Source organism: Marmota monax, unplaced genomic scaffold (assembly GCF_021218885.2).
Source record: "Marmota monax isolate L192 unplaced genomic scaffold, Marmota_monax_Labrador192_F-V1.1 WCK01_AAM20220418_F8-fsc00148, whole genome shotgun sequence".
Lineage (NCBI taxonomy): Eukaryota > Metazoa > Chordata > Mammalia > Rodentia > Sciuridae > Marmota > Marmota monax.
Window position 1 is genome coordinate 615837 of NW_026693034.1, and position 12890 is coordinate 628726.

Here is a 12890-nt window from a genome sequence, read left to right on the forward strand (position 1 = left end):
AAATCTCTGGCACAGATGCAATTGGTTCTTAATGTCTGTGATTTTAGGAAATTCTGTAAATAATTTGGATTTAGTTTACTCAGAAATTACACGTTTAATAAGGTTCACTACTTTAGCAGAGTAAAGGTCTGCCATTTTAGTGTCCTTATAAACTATATACAATGTGTAGGCATATCATACTCTTATACCATACTTTAAAATACTGCATTACTTAAACAAATATTTTAACAAAATGTCTATAATTTGAAGCAGCTGATGAAACTAATCCAAGTATGACAAGGGATATTCACTCTCACTTAAACTATGTTGCCTAGAGAACTTTAAAAACCATGTACCCTTCAAGCCATTTAAGGAGAGATAACAGGCCCCACTCCTCATTCTCTACTGTGGAATTCCAATTCGGGTTGGGCCAGAAATTAGCATTTTCAGATACTTCAGGAAAGTTCCACAGAAGTGTTAAAAAGTCTTCTAAGCAAAAGAATGTCTAATGCCTGTCTCTATGCATCCATGAGAAGTCATGCTCATCAGAATTTCCTAATAACACAAAGACAAGTCTATATACTTCATCAGACGTCAAAGGAATGAGGTGGGCTATTTTGTCAGAGTTTCTGCTGCCTTTTTTCTATATTCTGATCCATCAATGTGAGTAAAGTGGACTTTTGTGAGAAAACAGTGTTTGATTGCCAGGACCTCTTTTGGGCATTTCTTCCTAAGTGGAATACACAACAGATATGGGAGTGGGGGAGATAATACAGGGAAGCTACTCTTTCCAGCTCAGAAGGAGTTGATGAAGCCCATATATGCATTCAAGAAGCCCATGGGATCCTCTAGCTGTGGGTAGTGGCTAATGTGGTCATCCAGAATCGACACTGTGGACCGCGGCAGCGTTTTCCTGTACAGCTCCAAAAACTCTGGATAGGGATTTATAGGATCCAATGGCCCATAGATAAAATGAATGGGAATAGTTACAGAGGCAAGAGCTCCCACCCAGCGTCTTCTAAACTTCTTCCTCTGATTAATGTACTGTAAGAGACTGTCAATCACCAAGTTCCCGTCATTGTTTCGGATCCCTGCCCACATATCCCACAGCTCACTCTCGGAGGGTCGAGTGTATGGTCCAAAGACTGGAGTAAGACCTCGAGAAAATACAAAGAAATTCATCAACCTCGTGAGGATGGGTGACAGCACACCTCCATCTTTAAGTAGCTTTTGGAGAAGGAGAGGCCGATGAGTCTCAGGAAAGATACCTCCATTTGACAGACAGAGACTCTTTATAGTAAGCCGGCCAGATCGATTTTGCTTGTACCTATACAGCAGCTCCTGAGCAACAATGTCTCCATAGTCGCGAGACAACAGGTTGATCCTACGGTTCTGGAGTCCTAGATGGCGCAAAAGCGCCTCCACGATGCTGGCCTGCTCAAATATGGAATAGTGGTGTGGTCTCGGTTTGTCACTGAAGCCAAAGCCTAAGAAGTCAAGGGCAATCACTCGATGAAACCTCAGGGTCAGACCTTCCCAAATCTTGTACCAGTCATAGCTGGAAGTTGGAAAGCCATGTAAAAGCACAACTATCTCAGGACTGCCAACCACACCCACAGAGTCCTGGTAGAAGATGCGCAGTCCCTTGTAAGTGAAAAACTTGCCAGAAGTCTTCCATGAGTGCAGCGCAGGAGACAGCTGAGGGGGTGGGATGTGCAGGTATGCGGCCAGCAGGGGCACGGCCAGTAGCCCCACCTGAACCCACCACTCCCTCATCCTGACTCAGGTAAGACCTGGGCTACAGGACTCCATGTTTGGGGGACCGGGCGCGCATGCGCTCCTTGGGGCCAGAGCTGGAAATAATTTTTTTCTGTTGGTACTACAGTATCAGAGTTGATTAAATTTACTATGAATAAGAACATCTTAATGAAACAAGAGAAAATGTTTATACCTTTTAAGAGTCCAGCCATGAGCAGTCCTGCTTCACAATGTACTTGGTGAAGACTGAAAACTGTGACTTAACCCCATAGAGAGTATTAGAGCCAGGCTTTAGTCTTTGCTACTTCTGTTTTGCCCCACTTGCCCTCCACTAACCCTGGGCAATTAAGAGGCGAAGAAGTTGTTTGCCATAGGAGGCTAAGTTGGCAAAAGAAAACAAAATTCAGCTGAAAGCTTTAAAACTAAATTCAGAATAAGTAAATTTCATTGAAATTTATATAGAAAAAGAAAAACCTATGGAAAAAATAAGTTTTGAAAAGCAAAATTTAAAGCAAATTGCAAAATAGAAGCTGGAGATGTGTCTTGGTGGCATAGTACTTGACTAGCATGCTTGAGGCCCAACAGCAGGAAATAATGAAATCAAGTATGTTGCATTCCCCAGTCCAAAAAAAAAAAGTATGTTGCATTTATTATGTGAAGATGAATGAGCACAGTTCCTAATTTAAGAGGTGAATTTAGAGCACCATTATGAAGTATCTATGTATATTTCATTAATACTTAAATAAGGGAATGTTGATAAACTATCACGGTAAACTAGGAAAATAAGTGTATATATCAGTTGGATAAAATACAATGTAACCATTAATAATATGTATTATCCACTCATAGATATGTATCCCAGAGAAATGAAAACATGTGTCCACAAAAATATTATATACAAGTGTCACAAAAGACTACATATTGAATGGTTACATTTATATTAAATGTTCAGAATTGAGAAATTTGTATAGAGTAGGTTTGTGGTTGCCTATGGCTGAAGTGGGGTTAGGGAGGAGGAATGAGCAAAAGGTTTCTTTGGGGGGTTATAAAAATTTTCTGAGGGCTGGAATGTAGCTCAATTATACAGCACTTGCCTGGCATATGCAAGGCTCTGGGTTCAGTCCTCAGTACTGTGAAAACAAATGTTCTATAATTGATTGTGATGATAGATGCATAACTTTGAATATACCAAAAGCCATCAATTGTACACTAAAATGAATTGCATCCCTTGTAATTACATCTCAACAGACTTGTAAAAATACACATGTAATTTATAGGCAGTACCTGTCAGTATAGTATTATTAAGGAAATTGTTTTACAAATATTTTTTAACCAAAGAATAATGTTTAAGGATATATAGATGTAGAAAAATATCAGGGAAGATATACATCACAACATTCTTGATTTTTCTTGAGATTTTTGATTATGGGTAATTTTGAGCTTTTTCATCATAATTTCCCATGCTGGGAATATTTCTTTTTATTCTCTCCTTTGGAATATTTCTTTATTTTTATTTTTATTTTTTTAGTTATTGATGGACCTTTATTTTTTTTATTTATTTATATGTGGTGCTGAGTGATAGACCCAACCTGATCTTTTCTTAAAATTGGGAGCCATCTTGCCACAAAGCCATGAAAAGATAATTTCGGTTTTACTATAAATTACTGTAAATTCTGAACCTGCTTGGAATGCCTGCCCGTGCCTTGAACTCACCCATGCCTGGCTCTCTGACCAGATAGCAGCCCTCTCTGAAACTTAGTGACACCTCACAAATCTTGGCCTTCCCTGGCCAGATACCGACCCTCTCTGAGGCTCTAATGACCTTCATAAATTCTGATATCGGGGCCAGCAAAAATGTAAACTACCATTAGTGTTATGCTCCTCAGAGTTTTGTTATTTGCAACTCCCCTTTGTGTAACTTTCTGGGCTATAAAGCTGGGCTACAGGAAAGTTGCAGCTGCTGTCTTGTTCCTGCGGTTTTGGGTGGGAGAGGCAGCCCGGCCGGTCGAAATAATAAGCTTGCTTTAATTTGATTTTTATTTGGAGTCAGTGGTTTTTTCTTGCGTCCTGGTCTAACACTGAGAATTGAACCCAGTGCCTCACACATGTGAGGCAAGCGCTCTACTACTGAGCCACGACCCCAGCCCTGGAATATTTCTCTTTAAAAACACATTTTACTAATTTAGAAGAAACTTAGCAATTGCCCTCTTAAGAATAGAGTGAATTATGCTGGGCAAGGTGACAAAAACCTGTAATCCAGTGAGGCTAAAGCAAGAAGATCACAAGTTCAAGGTCAGCCTTCAACAACATATTGAGATCCTCTATCTCAAAATAAGATCAAAGGCTGGGGTTATAGCTCAGTGGTAGGGCACTTTCCTAGCATGAATGAGGCCTTGGGTTTAACCCCAAGTACAACCGAAAAAGGAAGAAAGGAAAAAAAGAAAAAAAAAAAAAAACATGACTAAACCAGTCAGGGTCACTCCAGATGAACTGGGATGGCACAAAATAATCACACAGAGACAGAGAAATACCTTTTTTCTTTGGGATCTGTGATAGCTCCTTTGACCCAGCTCCCACAAAGGAGGCAAAGCAGCAGGCAAGACAGAGAAAGACCATGAACCCAGAGCAAGTGAAAGGGATGAAAGGGATGCATACAATGCACAGCCTAGACAGAGCTGCATCCTCAGTCCAGTCGGCTTTGTATGTTCAAAATGCTCACAGCTCACACACACAGCCCATGGCTGGTTTGCCACATCTCCACATTCCCATCGCTCAAAGCTAGGGGGCCCTCAGCTCCTATGTGGCTGCTCCTGAACAAAACAGTTAAATAAATGGTCATGGGCTGGGGTTTAGTGGCAGAGCACTTGCCTAGCATGTGTGAGGCACTGGGTTCAATCCTCAGCACCGCATGTAAATAAATAAAGGTCCATTGACAACTAAAAATATATTAAATAAATAAATAAATAGTCATCATAAGAGTGATTCCTGCTTTGTAGGAAGGGTTAGAAAGAAGAGAATCCCTACTGCCAGGCCCTAAGCAACTTAGCAATTAGGAGACCTTGTCTCAAAATGAAAAATAAAAAGGCATGGGGTTGTGGCTCAGTGGTAAAGCCCCACAGGTTAAATTTTCAGTATCCCTTGCCCCCCAAATGACAAGAAACTCAGAGGGAATTCCAAACTCTCTGGAAAAGGGGACCACAAATATTGAGCTATCCAACTGAGAGGTGATAAGATTGATATACAAAGAATTTCCTGTTGGGGCTTTTTACAAACAGGAACATATGCTCCAATCAGAAGATTGTGCATTCAAGCCACTGGTACATTAAAGCAAGCTATTCCTCTACCATTTCTAAAGTTTGTTTAATTGGCTTTTTAAAAAACAATACCTAGAAGAAGCTCCACTCCCATCTTTTCTTTAGGTGCTATGTGGGAGGCCAACCTTTAGGGTAACTGAGTTACACTCCCCAGCTGGGTGCTGAGGCACTCAGTCACAGAAATGGGTGTGTCTTGCTACAGCCCCATGGGTGAAGCTACGCTCACCTGTTCCTTTGTAATATAACCCCTTGCCCTGTTTAGGATAGAATCTTCCATGGAAGTGCCTTGTGTGTGTCCCCTCATCTTACTTGCCCTTGGGTGTGGCCTACCCAGGTGTCAGTCAACCTGCTGACAGTGGACATCATGAAGATAGACTCAGCCCCCTGAAACCTGACCCCTTGCCTCATTTGAATAGCTTCTCCTCAATAAAAGGGGTCAGCGCGCATGTGCGCGTGCTCTCTCTCTCTTTCTTTCTGCGGACCCTTAAGGTCAGAGGAGCTGTCACAGCAACCCCAAAGAAAAAGGTATTTGTGTCTCTTGTGTGGTTATTTCGTGCAGCCCAGTTAGCCCAGTTTAACTAGAGTGACCCTGAGCCTTTTAGTCTCAAGAACAGAAGCCCTGCAGTGCTAGGTATGGAATCCAGACTCTTGTGCATGCCAGGCAAGTGTCCTACCATGGAGTTACAGCCCTAGACCAGGACAATCATTTAAACTGAGGAAAGAGCCAGCCCACAGGCTGATGCAGGGGAAGCTCAATCCTGGAAAGCATAGAGCTATCTCTATTTCTGTTAAACATGTGTTTCTCTTCCCTCTTGGTGCAGGACAGCTGGTTTATATCTGGAACTTATTTGTTTCATAGCCGGATGGGAAGGATGAATTCAACTCCTAAATGTAACGGTAATAAATGCTCTGGTAATTTTCTACTCTTGGAGAGTTCAAGAGCTTTCTTGTATATATCATTCATTTTTAATCAACTCACAGTATTTTCTCTTTAACCACAATGTTCAGAAGGAACATTGAGGGAAGAAACTCAAACAATGAAAAGTGTGTTTGTGTGTGTGTGTGTGTGTGTGTGTGTGTAGGGAAGGGCAGAAAGAAGGGAGGGGGAAGGATGGAGGGAGGGAGAGGGACGGGGGGAGAGAGAGAGAGAGACAGAGAGAGAGAGAGAGAGAGAGAGAGAGATTGATTTTGACTTATTCATCAAGGTGATCCAGATATCAACCAAAGAAACTGTGCCATACCCCATAGCTGGGTCCTGGGACCCCAAAACTATTTCTGAACTTGAAAGAATTAATTAACCAAGTCTCCTCTCCTGGGTTGTTTTCAGGTCCTGTTTGAAGTCATCTGACTGTCTTCTCTGAAGCCTAGTCCTGATAGGGGTAAATCCTGATAAGGACGTGAACAGAATGACCTAAATTTCAGCTCTTGTGGATTTTTTTCCCTCACTTCCTCACCCTTCAGTTTAAGTTTCTGTCCATTGTAAGAGTTGTTCAAAATAAAATTCTTGGGGCTAAAGAAAAGCTAAGGAAGGTCGGCGTTGAGAGCAGCAAGACGTTTATTTCACTCAGAAACGATTTTTAATATAAATCCCAGGGGCTAAAGAAAGCTACCCCAACTCTGACCCCGACGTGATTTGAACACGCAACCTTCTGATCTGGAGTCAGACGCGCTACCGTTGCGCCACGAGGTCCGGGAAATGTAGTGGATTTGCGTCTTACAAGGATGTTGATTTCAGCAGTTGTCAGGTGCAGTGACCGGGATTTGTGTTTTGCTCTGCCCTTACAATAATTTGGTATTGACTATGAGTTCTTTGTCCCTTTTGTAAGGTCGCAATTCAAAGCGAGTAAATGAAGCCGGCGAGTTCCAAAAGGCACGGGGGCACTCGCGTAAATAATCATTCTTGTAATTTAGGAAAACTACCTTCCCAGGGCCATGAAGGCTGAGAGCGTCGTTAGGCGAAGGACTGAAAACAATTTTCAATTGGAAGCGCAGCTCACCAGGAGGGCTGCTGGGGGAGGGGCGCGGGTGTCTGTCATCAGGGATCCAGGTTCTCTTCCCCGAGTCCGTCTGCTCACATATTTGCACATGAGTCGCACCTTAGGAGGAAGACTATTTCCTGGTAATCTCAAAAGGCACTTTAAAGTTCCTTCCTTTTATGCTTAAAACAACCACAGTCTTTGTAGAAAAATAATTAGATAAAAAGAAATTATAAGAGGTGTTGAGCACCTACAGGCACCAAGGGAGGTTCTGCATATACATCTTGCCACTTCCTGTGATCTCAGGTTAAAGGACAGAGGTGGGGGGGGGGGAGGGCATGGCATTTTCTTTGGCATGTTGAACAGACTATGGATTACACTGTTTATTTCAGTATCAGCACTTATATGTATGCTTACATTCACATTGTTGTGTAACCAATCTGTACAACTCTTTTCATTTTGCAAAACTGAAACTCAATTATTGTGTGTGTGCATGTGTGCACGCTCTTGCCCTCGAGTGCTAATGATAGAACTCAGGACCTTACACATATTCAGCTAGCACTCTACCTCTAAGTCTGAATATAACAAGTTCTCATTCCCTCTTTTCCCAGCCCCTGGCAGCCTTTCTATCTCTGTCTATGAATTCAAATACTCTAGGTACCTCAGAATCAGAAGAAAAAAATGTCTTTTTGTAACAATATAATGAAGAAATGAATAAATGATAAGGTTGTATTTGAAGATGCTGGAAAAATGCAAACAATAGAACAAATCCTTTGTGACATCAGATGCAATAAAAATTGTTTTACTTGGGGATTGGCTTTTCCACCAAGGGGATGGATGTGTTTTCCAATATAATATGGTAAAGAAAGGTACACATCTGTGCAGAACATTTTATTGGTTGATGGAAAGATAATCTCACCCTTCCCCAATGGGATCAGTGAATTATTAGGCAAAATTATCAAATTAAAGAGGGAGGAATTTGAGAAGAACTTAGAGATCTGTTCTAGATGTTGGGGTTTCAGGGAAAATAATTTCATTAGGAAAAGCGAAGGCTGATTTCTGGTGATCAAGTGCTCACAGTTACTACTACCCACTGAACTTTGGCTTGCCCAGACTAGTCAGATTGGGAAGAATGTTCCAGCTCTCAATCTATTTACTGGTGAGGCAGACCTCTGATGAACAAGTTATCTCAAATTTGGGGTGGATCAGTTGCCCTGGTAACTCCTGGAGCTGGAGAATTTTAATCCCCTCATCACATCTGTAAAAATCACTTCTCTTTATACTCCTCCTGGTAAAGTTGGGGGTTAGAACTGGTAGTGTAAGGAGATAGGTGATTTGTTCTTTTTTCCAGGTATATAGAATTGGATACATTTTCACCAATTTCCCAGCGAGTGGTTCAACGCTAATGTGCCCACTGGTGCGTAAAATGAGGTGTGAAGTGCTGTGAAGTGTACTTATCAAGAAAAGTCTAGGGGCCTGGGTGTGTGACTCAGCAACAGAGCGTTTGCCTAGCATGCGCGGTGTCCTGGGTTCGGTCCCCAGTGCCAAATAAAGACAAAATAACTCAAAGAATATGCAATTGCCTATTGTAGGAAATACCAGCATCTCTAGAAAAATCTGGACTCTCCCACTCCTCTCGTCCATTTGTTAACTAAAAACTTCTCTTTTAGAGATATAATCATAGATGGTGCCCCTTCTGTCCTTGGATCCACCGGGGGTGGAGATGTACGGTCCTTGCGGCGCCCGCCTCTGGCCTTTCCCTGTGGCCTTCTAGGCTCCGGATGTAGGGATCGTGGGCTGGGGTGGCGTCAGCTTAGTGTCCGAAGAAGGACGTGGGGAGGGGCGGGGACGCAGGTGCCACTTGCCACTTTTTCCTGGTATTGTGTGCTCCTGTGAGGTCCGCGGGGCGGAAGTTTCCGCAGCTCCTTGCCCTCCAGCCCACTAGAGGGGTCAGTACCAGGAGGCGGCCGAAGCTAGGACTCGGTGCTGTGGGGTCTCCCCGGTCCCCGAAATCTTCTGTGTCCCCTCCCCCTCCCCCGCACTTCAGCAGGAGTTGCCATGTGCCACCCCTTTGCGCTCTCCCCTGCCGTATGGAACCTTAGGTCAGACCCCCTGGACCGGATTTGGCACGGATAAAGCCAAGCAAGTAGCCCGGTGAAACTTAGAAGGACCTTCTGAGTGAGCTAGGAAGCGCCCACTTCGTAAAGAGAAAGCCACGTCCCTACACCTGCGGCTAGTGGAAGCCCAGTCCTGAAGGGTGGGAGTGAATAGGCGCTGGCTCATGGGCGAGGTCTTCCTTGAGTTCAAAACGCAGCTCTAAGTACGTGTGACAAACTCCCGGTAAGACCAAATCCTACTCCCAGGCACTGTCAATCTACACGCACCACTGGGAACTAATGAACTTTGAAGACAGAGAGTTCAAGGTCTAGTGAGTGATTGGAGCACAGGTATAAAATGAGAATAATAAAAGTACCAGAGCAGGCAAGAGTGACATAGAACTAACAGAGTGGGCTATGGAGAGGGGAAGGGGGGAAAAGGAAGAAGAAGAAAAGAGGAGGAGGAGGAGGAGGAAGAGGAGGAGGAGGAGGAGGAGGATCATTATTATTATTATTATCATCATCATCATCAAGCCATGGCACAAGCCTAGAGCCCCAGCCACTCCCGAGGGTGAGGCAGGAGAATGGGGAGTTGAAGGCCAGCCTGGGCAATTTAGTGAGTGCCCCAACCTCCCAATAAAGAATCCAGCTGAAGGTTTAGGTAAGGAAAATATGTTACTGTCGATGTTTGTTGTGGTTTATTAGAGAGCATCAATAAGTCAATAAATCAATAATGAATTCCTTTTCTTCAAATTTTTATTGGTGCATTATAATTGTACAAAATGATGGAATTTGTTGTTACATATTCATACATTCACATAACAAAACAATATAATTTGACCCAGCGCTCCCTGCACCCCCACCCCCACCACTACTTTTTTTGGTAAGTGGGGAATGTTTGAACCTAGGGGGATACTCAACCACGGAGCCACAACCCCAGCCCTTCTTATTTATTATTTTGAGACAGGGTCTTGATAAATTTCCCTAAGTTGCTGAGGCTGGCTTTGAATTTGTGATTCTCCTGCTTCAGCCTGGGATCACAGACATTCACATCCACATCTGCTAATAATAAATTCTTTTTTTCCTCACACATATTTTTATGGTTGTATATACTGATGGACTTTGTTGTTACATATTGGTACATGCACACAATACATAATAGAACAATATAATTTGACCAACATCACTAATAATGAATTCTTGTTAAATTTTTGTAACCTATCAGACTGGAGGAAGATAAAATCTCAGTGTAGTTTTGATTTGCATTTCCCTAATTGCTAATAATGTTGAACATTTTTTCATATATTTGTTGACCATTTGTATTTCTTCTTTGGAGACATGTCTATTTAGTTCATTTGCCCATTTATTAATTGGATTATTTGGTTTTGGGGTGTTAAATTTTTTTAGTTCTTTATGTATTCTAAATATTAATCCTCTGTCAGAAGAGTAGCTAGCAAAGATTTTTCTCCATTCTGTAGATTTTCTTTTTGCATTCCTAATTATTTCCTTTGCTGTGCAGAAACATTTTTTATTTGATGCCATTCAATTTATTAACTCTTGGCATTATTGCTTGACTTTTAAGGATCCTATGGAGAAAGTCATTGCCTGTGTCTATATGTTGAAGTGTTGACCCTACATTTTCTTCTAGGAGTTGAATAGTTTCTGGTGTAATTCTTAGGTCTTTGATACATTTTTGGGCTGCTGTTTGTGTAGGGTGAGAGATAAGAATCTAGTCTTATCCTTTCATATATGGATAACCAGTTTCCCCACAATGTGTGTTTAAAAAAACACTGTCTTTTGTCCAATGTATGCCTTTGGCTTCTTTGTAAAGGATCAGATGACTGTATCGTGTGAGTTTGTCTTTGTGTCTTCGATTCTGTACCATTGCTCTATGTGTCTGTTTTTATACTGGTACCATGCAGTTTTTGTTGCTACAGCTCTATAGCATAATTTTTAGTCAGATATTGTGATGTCTCCAGCATTTTTTTTTTTACTTAGAATTTTTTTCGGCCATTCTGGGTCTTTCATTCTTCCAAATTAATTTTAGAACTGTTTTTTCTATTTCTGTGAAGATTGTCTTTGGTATTTTGATGCAGATATAACTGAATCTGTATATTGCTTTTGGTAGTATGGCCATTTAAACAATATTAATTCTTCCTATCCATGAATATGGGTGGTCTTTCCATTTTGTGTCTTCTTCAATTTCTTCAATGTTCTATAGTTTTTATGGAATAGGTCTTTAACTCCTTGGTTAGTTTTATCTTTAGGCCTTTTTTTTTTTTTTTTGAGGCTGTTGTAAACAGGAGTGTTTTTTCTTATTTCTTTCTCAGCAGATTCATCATTGGTATATAGGAAAGCTATTGATTTTTGTATGTTGATTTTGTCACCTGCTACTTTGCTAAATTTGTTTATTAGCTCTAGCAGTCTTTAGTGGAGCTTTTTGAATCTTCTAAGTACAGACTTATATCATCTGCCAACAGTGAAAATGTGATTTCTTCCTTTTCTATTTTTATCTATTTTATTTCCATCTCTTACCTCATTGCTCTGGCTAGAACATATAATTCTATATTGAATAGGAGTGGTGAGAGTGGATATCCTGTGCCCTTTCACATTTTAAAGGAAATGCTTTCAGTTTTTCTCTATTCATTATGATGTTGGTTTTGCCTTGTTCATTTGTAGTCTTCTTTGTTGTTGAAGTAGCTTCCTTCTGTCCCTAGTTTCTTTGGGTTTTTATCATGAATGGTTGTAGAATTCTGTAGAAGGCTTTCTCTGCATTTATTGAGATGAGTAAATAATTTTGTCCTTAATTCTATCTATGTAATTAATTGCATTTATTGATTTGCATGTTAGACCATTCTTGCATTCCCGGGATAAAACAAACTTGGTCATGTTGTGCAATGTATTCACTAATATTTCATTAAGAATTTGTGCTCCGGGCATACTGGCACATGCCTGTAATCCCAGTGGGTCAGGAGGCTGCGGCAGGAGGATCGCCAGTTCAAAGCCACGGCAATTTAGTGAGGCCCTAAGAAACTTGGCGAGATCCTGTTTCAAAATAAAACATAGAAAGGGGTGGGGATTGTGGCTCAGTGGTTAGCACCATGGGTTCAATCCCTGGTTAAGAAAGAAAGGAAGGAAGGAAGGAAGGAAGGAAGGAAGGAAGGAAGGAAGGAAGGAAGGAAGGAAGGAAGGAAGAACATATCCTAGGTTTTAGGCAAAAACAAAAACAACAACAAAAAACAAGACTATAGAAACAGCTGAAATATAGACATATAGGGAGCAGCACACAGAGGAGGGAAGTTTTTTAAAAAAGTGACAAATCGGAAGAGGGTGTTCTTTGAGAAAAAGGAATGGAGAGAATAAAGGTGCTGTTTGCCTTTTGTGTGCCAAGGATTGAGCCCAGGCATTTAACCACTGAGCCACATACACAGAGTCCTTTTTTTTTTTGTATGTATATATATATATATATAGAGAGAGAGAGAGAGAGAGAGAGAGAGAGAATTTTTTAATATTTATTTTTTTCAGTTTTTCAGTGGACACAACATCTTTATTTTATGTGGTGCTGAGGATCGAACCCGGCACCCCATGCATGCCATGCGAGCATGTTACCACTTGTGCCACATCCCCAGCCCTTTTTTTATATTTTATTTTGAGACAGGACCTTGCTAAATTGCTGAAGCTAGCTCTGCTGTTTGCTTGTTTAGTAAGAATTCTGGAAAGTGTTTTATTTTTTAATTATTTATTTTTTAATTTGTTTTAATTAATTA

At 41.2% G+C, this 12890-nt stretch overlaps 1 protein-coding gene and 1 non-coding gene across 2 annotated transcripts; both read right to left on the reverse strand.

The window, feature by feature from the left end:
• Positions 1-222: 222 nt before the first annotated feature.
• Positions 223-1789, reverse strand: LOC124098775 (mesoderm-specific transcript homolog protein-like). Its single transcript, XM_046453726.2, has one exon. The coding sequence runs from the start codon at positions 1753-1755 to the stop codon at positions 775-777; it is 981 nt and encodes a 326-aa protein (XP_046309682.1). The 5' UTR covers positions 1756-1789; the 3' UTR covers positions 223-774.
• Positions 1790-6669: 4880 nt separating this feature from the next.
• On the reverse strand, positions 6670-6741 carry Trnaw-cca (transfer RNA tryptophan (anticodon CCA)). The gene has a single exon. It is a non-coding gene; the product is annotated as a tRNA-Trp (tRNA).
• Between the last annotated feature and the right edge of the window lie 6149 nt (positions 6742-12890).

What these genes read in the sequence shown, in the direction of transcription:
- LOC124098775 (XM_046453726.2), bottom strand. Translation starts at nt 1,755, where the DNA reads ATGAGGGAGTGGTGGGTTCAGGTGGGGCTACTGGCCGTGCCCCTGCTG.